At 52.0% G+C, this 12,886-nt stretch overlaps 1 protein-coding gene across 2 annotated transcripts in view; it reads left to right on the top strand.

Moving 5' to 3' along the window:
- SPECC1 (sperm antigen with calponin homology and coiled-coil domains 1) overlaps positions 1-12,886 on the top strand; it is an 86,123-nt gene that overhangs the window by 46,037 nt on the left and 27,200 nt on the right. For both annotated transcript variants that reach the window (XM_088657568.1, XM_088657569.1), the window contains 3 exons: positions 141-214; positions 1,222-1,403; positions 12,039-12,184. In XM_088657568.1, the coding sequence (XP_088513694.1) occupies positions 141-214; positions 1,222-1,403; positions 12,039-12,184 (402 nt within the window). The remainder of the gene's footprint in view (positions 1-140; positions 215-1,221; positions 1,404-12,038; positions 12,185-12,886) is intronic.

Genomic DNA, 12,886 nt, shown 5'->3' with positions numbered 1-12,886 from the left:
TGTTGATTATATTGAGTTAATGGGCCCAGAGGTCTGGCTTGGGATAAAGTACCTGCCCTGTGTTACCTAGGTAGCGTCTGCGGTGCCCCCACCTTCTCTGTCCTATCTCAGGAGACTCTTCCTACCTTCCCTGTTCCCAGGTAATCTACTGAAAATGGAAGTCCAGAAGACGGATTTGGAAAGGCAGCTGAAGACCCTGAACAAGCAGATGAAGGTGAGAAGGGAGCTCGGTGGCAGGACACCTGCCTTGCGTGCAGAAGGATCCGAGTTCAGTCCTTGACAGCATCCCCAGGTGGGGCAGGGAAGGATCCCTCACTCAGAACCACAAGGACTGGAACCCCGGCAGGTGTCCATCCGACCTCTGCTTAAAAGCCTCCAGCTTTAGAACAAACTCAGGCGTCATCAATACGGCTGTCGCATTTCCAAAACGTAGCACCTGCTAAAAACACTTCTGTTTCAACAAGCCTGTCCAAATGCTTTGAAAGTCAGTGTGATTTTAATCTGTTTTAGCGTTTTAACTTTTGTATGTTTTAAAGTAGGGACACGGGTGGCGCTGTGGTCTAAACCACTAAACCTTGGGCTTGCCGATCGGAAGGTTGGCAGTTCAAATTCCTGCCAACCTAGCAGTTCGAAAGCACATCAAAGTGCAAGTAGATAAATAGGTGGGAAGGTAAACGGTGTTTCCGTGTGCTGCTCTGGTTCACCAGAAGCAGCTTTGTCATGCTGGCCACATGACCCAGAAAAACTGTCTGCGGACAAACTTCGGCTCCCTCGGCCTGTAAAGCGAGATGAGCGCTGCTACCCCAGAGTCGTTTTGCGATTGGACTTAACTGTCAGGGGCCCCTTTACCTTTACCTTTTATGTTTTTAAAGTAGTGCGGTGAATTTGTCTCTATTTTAATGCTTTATCATTTTTAAACTCCTCTGAGGCTTTTTTAAAAAACAATCAAGCGGTGTTTGAATTTCATTAAATGAATAAGTAAGAGGAGGGTCTCTGCCTGAAGGAGCTTACAATCTAAGCCTGGGAAGAGGCTCCAAACCCCGGGGGGGGTGTCCTTCTGCTGCCTCCCTCCCATGCAAACTGAGAGCGACTGCCTTGTTGTGCCAGTGTCCGCAAGAACTTACGCCAGCCGCCCTCCGACCTCCCTGCGGTGCTGGCCACTTTTGCCAGGCGAGTCTCAACCTCTCGCTTCCTCTCCTCTCCTCTCCCCTTCGACTCCAGGAGGACACGGCTGAGTGGCGCCGCTTCCAAGCCGACCTGCAGACGGCGGTGGTCGTGGCCAACGACATCAAGTGTGAGGCCCAGCAGGAGCTGCGGACGGTGAAGCGCCGGCTGCTGGAGGAGGAGGAGAAGAGCGCCAGGCTGCAGAAGGAGCTGGACGAGGCCCAGGGAGGGAGCACAAGGTGCGTGGGGCACAGGGCCAGTGGCTCTTTGTAGGGGTCGCAGGCACCCAGGGAAATTTGCACTCCCTTCGCTGTCCATGCTGTCGCACTCTTTCTCTGTGTGTCCCCTTTTCCAAGCAGGTTCCGTTGCATTTCCTTTTTTTTTTTGTATGCAAAGAGCCTGTCTTCCATGTATCGCATGTCGTCCGGGACCCTTTGAGAATCGCCTTTCCCTTTGGCTAGCAACGCTCTAAATTTACTTCAATGAACAGCGCCAGTTGGGGATGTTCAGGGCAGCTTTTACTCGCGCAGAACGAAGGTAGACTTCCAGGCCTGTACATTACATGGGCTTAGAGAGAGAGGCATCTCCTTCGCCTTTGCTTTGCCCATGCGTAGAAATGAAGGGATGCAGGTGGCGCTGTGGTCTAAACCACCGAGCCTCTTGGGCTTGCCGATCAGAAGGTCGGTGGTTCGAATCCGTGTGACGGGGTGAGCTCCCGTTGCTCTGTCCCGGCTCCTGCCAACCCAGCAGTTCAAAAGCACACCAGTGCAAGTAGATAAACAGGTACTGCTGCGGCAGGAAGGTAAACGGCATTTCTGTGCGCTCTGGTTTCTGTCACGGTGTCCCATTGCGCCAGAAGTGGTTTAGTCATGCTGGCCACATGACCCGGAAAGCTGTCTGTGGACAAACACCAGCTCCCTCGGCCTGAAAGCGAGATGAGCGTCGCAACCCCATAGTCGCCTTTGGACTCAACCGTCCAGGGGTCTTTTACCTTTTTAGAAATTAAGTCACATTTTCATAGGGAAAAGCACATGCCTGCTTCGGCAGCAAGAACAGGGTGCCTACACTCTATCAAACTGCCCCAAGGCTGAGTTTTTCCTGCACAAACACTCTGAGTAAGCAGATTCTCCTAACAATACCCTCCCACACTCCTTTTTTCCTTCCCTTCACATCCTTCTGCCTCCCACCTGGCCAAGAGGAGGAATGTAGAAATTTCTGCTTTTAATGAACCACACTTCCCCGTGTCGTCCCAACCAGGAACTGTTTATGAACTATACAGGCAACTCCCCATTTACATGTGGCTGCCAGGAGCCTGGCAGTGGGACCTCGAAATGAGGAGCACCCTGGAGAGTCCCAGTTCACAAGGAGACCCTCACCAGAGCCTGAAGAGGGTTTTGTTGAGGCTGCGCAGCCTTCCTGCTCAGCAAAGCCCCGCTGCCCCTCCGGCTCACGAGGAGACCCTCCCTAGACCCCCAAAGAGGACATTCTCTTTGGGCTCTTGTGAGCCAGAGGCTTGTTGAGGCTGCTCAGCTGATACACAAAGAAAGCTTTCCCGCCAATCACGTCTTGTTCCTTCTCATGCGCCTCACACTAAACCATGGTTTGACGGGCTCCACAGTCCAGAGGGTCTCTGCTCATGATCCGGAGTCCCACCTGTTCCTCCCGTCCCGCATATGCAAGCAAAATGCCCGTGGTTATGGCGACTGGGATGCGTGCAAAAGTGAGCAAGGGTTTCCAGTATACAAAACACCCTGAGGACGAACTTCCGTTTCCTGCAGGAACACATTTTTTTAAGGTTGTTCATTTGGTTAATTTGAAGAGCAAGCAGCAGCCAGGGGTCAGCTGGGGACCCTCTTCCTTTGCTGGCGGTGAAGGGGAACTTGCTCCTAAGGGAACCCGGGGGAGGGGGGGTCTCTGGTGAAGGGCAGGTTTATCTTCAGTTCTTCAACTGCGATTTCTTGGTCACACCAGCATGTGACAGAATGTTGGCAATTGACGTTTTTAGAGAGTGTGTGTGAAAGAGAGACTTATCTCTTTTCTACCTTGGGAGTCAGCTACATTTCATTCAAATGTGTTACTGGGGTGGGGTGCGTTGAAAGGGGACCTGACAGCTCTGTGAAGGCGAAGGTGAGGTCTTTTCAGTGGTGGTTCAGCCTGATTGGCTGCGTGGAACTTCCAGGATCGAAGGCAGTCTATCCTTCATTGCAGGTTTCTGAAGAGCACGCACAAAAGAGGGCTGCGGCCTTCAGCCCTTGTTTGCTCCGGTTTGTCTAGGCCAGGGTTTCTCAACTTTGGCCCCCCGCCTTTTGTGGGACCACAACTCCCGTCACCCCTGACCACGGGTCCTGTTAGCTAGGGACGATGGGAGTTGTAGTCCAACCACAGCCGATGACCCAAGTTTGAAAAACCCTGGCCTGGGCCTTTGGCTTGATCCAGCAGGTCTTAGAGTCATAGAATTGCAGCGTTCAAAGGAGCCCCAAGGGTCATCGAGTCCAACCCCTTGCAATGAAGGGGTCGCTGCTAAGCAGAGAACCGCAGCTGAAAGCAACCTGTTGCCCTTTCACACACGCACAGATAGGCACACACAACGGAAATGCAGTGTGTAAAATATCAACCCTAGTTGGAGGCACTCCTGTTCAGACCTGCTCCTTCTTCAGTGTTTCCAGGTCAGGAGATGCAGACGGACTGTTTTTCCTGCCGGGTCCATGAAAGCATGAGATGAGCGGGGAGGAACCCCGCCCCTCTAAAAAACAACAACCCTCAAGCCTAACCTGGTTCTCCCAAAGGGCGTGTTTTTTGTTGAAGGAGTCTCGCTTTATCAACCCGCCTCTCTGTCTGTTTTACTCTGTGTTCTCCCCCCCTTTCCCCGCCTCTGTCCAGCTTCCTTGTCGTATCGCAAATTTGATTGCCAGCAACGCCGAAACCACCCTGATTCTGCTGAGTTTTTTTAGTCTGTAACATTATTCATTACGTGTTGCAGTGGGTCTGCCCCCCCCTTTTGTGGGGGCACATCAGCCTACTGCATCTCTGGGCGTGTGTTGGAGGGGACAGTTATTTGTCCTCCGCAGATAGCGATACAGCTAGACCTCTTAAAGCCAAGGAAACTTCAGCTCTGCGGACGGACTTGGCGGTGCAAATTTGCATAATTTATTTTGCATCATTTGCATAATTATGGAGTGAAGAGAGGTATGAAGGCTCTGAACCTTCTTTCCTCTGACCCGCTCGGTGCGCTTTCAAGAATATCTCTGCCCATCCATAAGGACTAGCCGCTTGCTTTCTCTTTTTGTAAAGGAAGGCTGAGGTCCTCAGTCTACACAGCCTGTCCTGGCCCCCCAAAACCAGCCTCCGGCACCTCGAAGGCACTGGAGGATGCTGCCTTGCCACCAGCGTCAGGGAAAAACTGAGCTACTACTCCTGTCGGCCTCTCGGGGGGGGGGGGGTCATCATTGTGCCCTTCGCCCCAGGCAGCAAATTGCCTGTCCTTCCAGCTTGGAGTGCTTGCCCTTTGATTTCCTTCCGACTTCTTTCCAACAACAACAACAACACCAGCCCCCTTTTCTCTCTGCCACTTTCACTATCACATTCCCTTTTGTTCCTGGAGAGGATACAGAGCGCAAACCCCCCAAGGACTCCAAAGCGCACATGAACTGAAGGTAAGAGGTTCTCTGGCAGTGCAAAGGGCAAAAAAACCCCCACCCCTCATGCCTGCTCCCAGCCCTAATAACCCTCTTCCTTCCCACATTTTTTTTGCTCTTTGCACATGCCCCGAAGGCTGTGTTGTGCTTTAACAATTTTATTTTTATTTGTTTGCTTTCGTTGCTTTTTTAACCTCCCTTTCTCTCTTCTAGAGTCCAGCTTTGCGCTCTGTGTGTGTACTAAAGCCCCCTCGTCCGCTGGTGTCTCCCCCTCACGTCCCGTTCCATGTGTGTTGCGGCTATCCCGTCTTGCAGAGGCTTGAGAAGGCTGCCGGGCTCTCGTTTTTAACGGTCGCTCCCGAAAACGGGGGGCGGGGAGAGGGGAGCCCCCTTGTTTAACCCCCCCGTCTCCCTCTTGATCATTAGCCTTGGGGGTTTGGCGGATGCCAGCCCTCCCGGGTAAGGAGACAGTTTCGGAGGGGCCGGTCTGGAGCGGAGAAGAGGTTTGTTCCGCAGGCGTGATTGGGTTCAACAGTGGTGTAGGTTATTATTTACTATTATTAATATATACTCGAGTATAAGCCGAGGCACCTAATTTTACCTCAAAAAAACTGGGAAAACGTATTGACTCGAGTATAAGCCGAAGGTGGGAAATGCAGCAGCTACTGGTAAATTTCAAAAATAAAAATAAATACCATCCTCTGCGTTTCCCAGATGTCGGCGGCGGGGTGGGGGGAGAAGCAGCGAGGAAGGATCCCTTCCTCACTGCTTCTCCCTCCCCGCCACCTCACACAGAGCAGGCATAGGATGGAGAGGCGCAGAGCTTCTCCGAACCCCCGGTCCTGTGCCTTTCTCCGCCGCCGCCCGCCTCGCTCGAATATAACCCGAGGGCGGCTTTTTCAGCACATTTTTGGTGCTGAAAAAGTAGGCTTATACTTGAGGGTATATATGGTATATTTGTCATGTAACTTTCACCCGAAGGCCCAGGGGTGCCTTAAAAGCAATTTAAAACAACTCGCAGCCATAAAAATAAGCTGACATCTCACGTGTCAATAGCCAGAGCTAAAGAGGCATGTCTTTGGCATTCCCCGAAGGTGCCACCTCTGTGGGGAAGGAGTTCCCCAGCTTGGGGGCCATCCCAGAGAAGGCCTCGCTGAGGGTGGAGGAACTACCGTGAGGGCCGCCTCTGCCAAGAGGGTCTGTAGGGAAAGAGGCCGTCTATCAAGATATTTGGGGTCTGAGTCCTTTAGGCCTTTAAACACCAATGGATAAAGGCCTAAAAACTCTGGGCAGAGTCAAAGGATCTTATTTTGGCAGGAGTCTTGACCATTGTAGGTGGTGATGAGAACCTTTCCAAGGAGAGCCTGGAACTTGACAATTAAAAAATGTTCAAAATTCAGGGAGGGAGGTTGTGTGTATTCTGTCTCAGCAATCCATACAACCCCCCTGCATGGTAGGTCATGTGAACTGGTGAAAAATGGGCCTCAGGCCCCCTTGCAAAGATCAAAGTTCTTAGTCAACAGCAGCAAATCGTTGCTCCCACCTGCCTCTGATTTCCCATAAATGGTCTGAAAAGGGGCTGTGGGATGAAGACCATCCCCCCCGCCCCAGTTTGCAAGCACTTCCCAGCCTGGTCGCCTGGAGAATGATTCCCCTTGCCACAGGCGACTCCCAGTTCCCGTCAGGCAACAGGGTCTGACCATCAGGGACAATGGGAGCTGGACGCAGAATGCGTGGGCCTCCTGGACATTGTTGGACTCCAGTTCCCATCATCCCTGACCATTGGGCATGCTGGCTGGGGCTGGTGGAAGGAGGGAGTCCACTGGCATCCCATCCTCGATAGAGGCAATGCTGCGTGAGCTTGATGCTCCAGTGGCCTGGCTCAGTATACGTTTTCAGGTGTGAGGGGATTCAATTCATCCATTTTTGGGGGACTCTGCCTCCTGTCAGCACCCCTTAAAGCCCACCTTTGGTCTCCCTTTCTCTTTCCACAGATCTCTGATCCCAGTCAATTAGCCGGGCCCTGGATGAAACACACAGCCATGCGAGGGGTTCAGGACCGCCACACTCCTCCTTGAAAACATGGGTGAAGAATACTGGGTTTTAACCTGGGAAAGAAATATCTGAGCACTTGAAACAAAATGATTTCCTGGCATTTTCTCCAGACCGTCATTCCTACGTGTTCTCTGTTCTTTTTTCCTCTCTGAAACCTAACTTTTAAAAGGGGGAGATTTATTCTCTCTGAAGGCTACGTGGAAGCAATATGTGAGAAGCTGAAGTTTCGGGGTTGCTGCAGGCCCTCAATTTTGCAATCTGATGCTTCAGGTTTTTTTAAAAAACAACCCAGCTCTGGGCATGGGAAAGAGCCGGTAATCTGCACACTTGAGGTTCTCCGCTGAGAACGACCTGCCACCGCACATACCTCTTTGTTCTGGGTTTGCCACAGCAACTGTCCACACGGAGCACGGAGCAAATGTCCATTTGGTGGGGCTGAGCGTTGCCCATCCATCACCCGGCGGTCTTCACCTGCCTGGATGCTTCCTCAATGTCCAGCAACAGGGACCAGCCACTAGGTGGCAGCACACGACTTGAAACCCAGAAACCCATTTGCTGTTCTGCATACCACTTGCTGCTACTTTCCCTGAGATCTGAAGGCAGGATAGAAGAAAGGGCAGGTGGCAATGAGGGTCGAGCGAGGATGCCCTCGGTAGCTGCACTACACAGCCGTCTTCTTGCGCCCCCACTTCTCTTCCCCCCCCCTTTGCAAACTTGGAAGCTGCTTGAATTCTCCTGACTTGCAGGGGGGGCTGTGGGTCTCTTTCTCTCCAACTTGAAGCTACCCTTTTGGATTACAAGAATGCTTTGAAAACGTTGGGCTTGCATCGCTGACGTTTCAGCCCGGGAAATGGCTCCTTCCCCCCCCCCCAGACCAAAAGCGCCAAGATCCCGGGAGCCCACGACCCTGCAGGGAGTCCTCTCTACAGAGCCGGCAGAAGGGTGGTCCCATCTATCCCTTGTGGAGGCAATCAGAAGTCCACATTTTGTTTTATTTTACTCCTCAGAATCTTTACTCAGGGGAAGTCTGTGGCATGACCGACGCTCATTCTGAAATGCCCTGAAGTGCTGTTTTTGCGTTCTCGCAGAACAGTTGCTGAGAAATTTGCACAAGTAGACTTTTGAGGGCCGGCAGCGGCCAGCCTCTGAGCCAAATCTGGATCGGTGCCATTTAGCCCTCCAGCCCGAGAGATGTAAGAAAGAGCATGGATGAACAGTGTCTTCACTCGTTACTATTTTCACAGGGGTCCTTGGCTTGTTTCATCCCGCTGCCTTGTCATTGTACCCCCTCCCACAAGTCCCTGGGAGGTAGAATATTGTGAAATTCCTTTCCAGCCGGTTTCTTATAAGAAGTGCTGTTTCACTTGAAGAACTGACCCTGGATTCGCTTCTTTCCTTTTCTCTTCCCGTCGCATTTTCCTTTTGTGCCGCGACAGTGTGCCTGCCGGACAGGGAATCCTCTCACCTTGATTGTATGTAAGCCACTCGGCTTTTGGGCTGAGGAGCAGGTTGCAAATGCTCTAGATCAATAACAGCAAGGGGAGGGAAACTTCCAGCCTCGCACCCCTCATCATGCCCTTGTGTAGTTTTGCAGAAGGCACTGGGGTGGTGGGCTCCACTGGGATCCCAGCAGGTCTCTGTTGAGATTGTGCCACACATAAAAACTTCAGACACTTTGCTTGATCAGAGGCGCTGAGGTCAAGCCTGGAGGCCCACCACCTCCTCTCACAGGTGGTGGGGACACCCAGAAGTGCACCCGCCGTGGGGCAGATCCCACTTGCAGACACTGGCGTGCAATTCAGGAATGCTCTGTGATTGGACCACTTGACTTCCATACTTGTAAACATGCTTGAACCGGTAATGACGACAATTTGCTGAGCCACGTGTATGTATGTCTGTGTGTAAGAGAGGGAGGGAGAATAATATTTCAACAGACCTGTACAAAACTGCAAATAAATCTGCGACTGGCAGCCAGGTGTCCTTCTCTGCCTCTTCTCTCTGTACCTTTGTCGGTTTAAAATACCCGCTGCGCCTTCCTTAAACGTAGATGTGATCACAGCGAATCTCCTGTCTGTGTGTGTGTGTGTGTAGATTTCTACCTGGCGAGCACATCCACACAGGTAATGCTGGCTAGCTGCGTGGTAAGACTGCACCGCTGTTTACGTGAAGCCTCCAGCTCCTGAGGCAGTCTACCTCTGAAGACCATTGGCTGGGGAGCAACGGTGAGAGGCAGGCCTTGCCTCCAAGTCCCGTGTCTCTGTGTTTTCCAGAAGGCACTGTGGGAAACGGGGTCCTGGAATAGACAGACCATTTGTCACATCTGCTGGAGGGAAGCTTCTGTTCTATGTGAGCACCTGCTCTTTTTTTGCAGTATGCATGCAGAATAGCCACCTGTGTGTTCATGCCCAGTAGCCCTTCGCACCCAGTAAAAGGGTTTTGGGGTCACAGCAAAGCCTTCTCCAACCTGATGAGCTCCAGATATTTTGGTCCACACAACTCCTATCCGCCCCAGGTCCGGACATGGCCACTTGGGCTGGGGGTAATAGGAGGTGTCGTCCGAAACAGGGCTGTGTCAGCTGGGGTTGGTGGGAGCTGGAGTCCAAAACATCTGGAAAAGCAAAGGCCATCGTAGCAGATTGGTGTTTAGCCGGCCTCCTCCTCGGGAAATGCTTAAAAACAACTTGGTCCTCATTTTATCATCACGGGGTTGGGCTGGATTTTCTGTTGGGTCCCTCTCAATGGTACAATTCTGTCATTCCCCACCTGAGCAAACCCCGTGCCATTGTGGCCCCCAAGGCCCCCTTCTCCTCTGGTCTGGTGCATGCAGAATAGCCACCTGTGTGTTCATGCCCAGTAGCCCTTCGCACCCAGTAAAAGGGTTTTGGGGTCACAGCAAAGCCTTCTCCAACCTGAGCAAACCCCGTGCCATTGTGGCCCCCAAGGCCCCCTTCTCCTCTGGTCTGGTGCACCAGCCCCAAGGGGCAAATGCTGGCTGGGAACCCCCCCCCCCGGTCCTCATTCCCCTGCTCTGCTGCCCTCCTGCAGAATCCGGCCTCTGCTTGGCCTTTTGTGCCCTGTTTTTTTTAAAAAAAACCCCAGCCCAGCTGCTGCCCCTCTTATTCAGGAGCCGGAAGCACACCACTCCAGTCTGCTAAAAAGCGAAATTGAAAAAATCCAAGTGGATGTGTCTTCTTCCTAAACTCTGTTCTTTCCACACCCTGTATTGGATCAGGCCAGGACTGGGGTGATATGTCCCCAGGGGACTTTTTGCCCCTCTCACCGCTCTCCCCTTCCCTTTGGCACAAAATCCGGGCACTTGGTGAGGGGGCAGGTCAGGCTGTGTTCACCAGGAGACAGTGCCTCCCTTGAGCTGTGAGCAAGGCTCCCCCACCTTGGCCCTGCCGTTCATTGCCCCTGCTTCCCAGGGGCTCTTGTGCTGCAGAGAGAAGGCCGGGATGCCAAAAGGGGGGGGGAGAGAGAGAACCCCCTCCCATGTACATCTCCCCCCCACCAAAGTATTCAGTGCCTATTAATAGCCCAGCCAAAGCCACGCAGCTGTTTGGGAATGGACTGGGTGCCAGGGGGAGGGAAAAAAGAATGGATCTCATGAGGCTCGGAGGAGAAAAGAGAAGCTCATTCAGCGCAGAATCTGATGGTCTTTCATCCGTCTCTTGTGCCTGTTGTCATCCCCCCCCCTTTCCTGCATCCACATAAATGGCGAGTCATTGCATTGCAGGTGGCGAGCCAAATTTAAAAGCATCAATAGCAAAGCAACCACTGCAGCCATGAGTCTCAAAAACTGACCACCCCAAAAGGCCGCACGGCCCTAAGTTCGTTGGTTTTCAAGGGGTACCATAATAATTATACTTCTCGTTATGTTAAGCCTGGATAAGTCGCTTGGGTAACAGGGTGGCAGAACAGCTGGTCCTGGCTCCTGCACCTCTTAGAAAATAGCGTAAAATGCACTTTCCAATATCTCAAGGGCTGTCGCTTGAAATACAGGGCAATCTTGTTTTCTCCTGCTCTGGAGGGGGGGGGGGACCCAAACCCAAGTTCCAAGAAAGGAGTTCTGACTAAACAGCAGGAAGAACTTTCTGACAGCAAGAGCTGTTCAACTGTGGAACGGTCTCCCTTGGAAGGTGGTGGACTCTCCTTCCTGTCATGCAATGATCTAGTTGCAGAGATGCCCTCTTATCAGGAAGTCCATTCTCCACAGTGTGGGAATCGGGCACCTCCTAACCTTTGGAACTCTCTTCCGTCGCATAATCAAGCAGGTAGACCTTGGCTCTCCAATCCTGCTTTGGCGGTAAATGTTCCTTTGCTGGCAGCAAATTATAAAGCTGTGGGAGAAATCCTGCAAGAAATAATGATAATACTTAGCTTTTGCATTATCTCTTGTCATCCTTAGCGTTATTCGACAGCGCTTTTACATTATTTCTGTCATCTTTGTCATTATTTTATAGCATTTTTACTTTATCTCTGTCCTCATTATTCTGCATTGCTTTTACATTATCTTTGTCCTCCTTACAGCGGGTCAGTGTTGGTATAAGGATCTTGTCAATTTTGGTCTTTTTTCCTCCTCCTTCAGTTCATTCTGCCTCACTCCTGCGTTCGTTTTTCCCCCCAAATCCTCATGAAAACGCTTCATCGTTTTTAGGGAATATTTCTCCCAATAACTTTTTGTATTTGCAAGCAATTCCCCCCTCACGTAATGCATTTTTGTATGCTGTTTTCACTCGGACACACGAGTGGGGAACCTTTGGCGCCCTGATGTTGCTGCGCTGCAACTCCCAGCAGCTCCAGCAAGCATGGCCAATGTCAGTGATGGGAGTTCTAGTTCAGCAAGATCTGGAGGGCCAAAGGTTCCCCACACCTCGTTGGGTTTTTTTACCCCATTTTGAAGAACTGAATCACAAAATCCAGAGACGTGCAGCTTTCTAAGGACAGCTGCACATTTGTTTACCACGTTGTTTCAGGATTGCGAGGGGGTTGGGCTAGATGACCTTTGGGGGACCCCTTCCAACTGTACAAACCGATGATTCCAGGAAGTGGGAAGGAGGTTAAAATGCAGGCAAACACAGGCAAAATCCCAGGGCCAGGACTGTTTCACATCCACCCCACCAGGGACTCATGCAGATCGAGAGGATTCCTCCCTCTCACCTTCCTCTCATCTCTTCCTTCCAGGCCAGCCATCGAGGTGATGGACACAGTCGAGGCGGATCCCACCAGCCGCTGGCAGGGGGTCTCCGTCAGCCGCGCGTCACCAACTCCCCCCGAGTCCCTGGCTACTGTCAAATCGTTGATCAAGTCGTTCGACTTGGGGTGCCCAGGTAAAAAACCCCAAAATGCCATGGAGCTGAGGGTCTCTTATTTCTCTGACAAAACGTCTTCTTTCGCGCCCCCCCCCCCCAGCTCTCATTCGTATTTCCTGTTTGGATTTGTTTGCAAATGCTTTTATACATGCACCATCTCTTGAAATGCCAGGGCTCTCTGCAGCAATATGCATGCAGCAAAACAGCAATTTAAAACAGTGGGAAATGGCGATAAAAAAGCAGGGCTAATCAGGAGGGGAGACTCCTGCAGTTGTTGGTGGGCTTCCCATACTGGGCATCTGGTTGGCCACTGGGAGAACAGGGTGCTGGGCTAGAGGGGGCCCCTTTGGCCGGATCCAGCAGGCCGGCTGTTTTGATGCCGTAGATGGAACCCGGGACCTCCATGCCAACAGATGCTGAGCTGCAACCCTTCCTACATATGCCGAGTCAAACCTTACGTTTTAGACTGAGTGCTGCTGGATCAGACCAGCTTCGCTGCTTCCAACAGGGGACAGCCAGTTGCCTCTGGGAATCCCGCAGTCAGGCATCACAGGGCTTCCGGGGTGGCTTGAAAAGGGGTTGGGCAAATCCATGCCTAAGTACAAGGATGTTGATGGCCTACTAGCCACTGGACGCCCCTGAATACCACTAATTGGGAATCACAAGCAGGCAGAGCGCTGTTTGAACTCAGGTCCTGCTTAAAGGCTGCCCATTGGGGCA

Source organism: Zootoca vivipara, chromosome 14 (assembly GCF_965207765.1).
Source record: "Zootoca vivipara chromosome 14, rZooViv2.hap1.1, whole genome shotgun sequence".
Classification (NCBI taxonomy): domain Eukaryota; kingdom Metazoa; phylum Chordata; class Lepidosauria; order Squamata; family Lacertidae; genus Zootoca; species Zootoca vivipara.
This window is presented reverse-complemented; position numbering and strand designations above follow the sequence as displayed.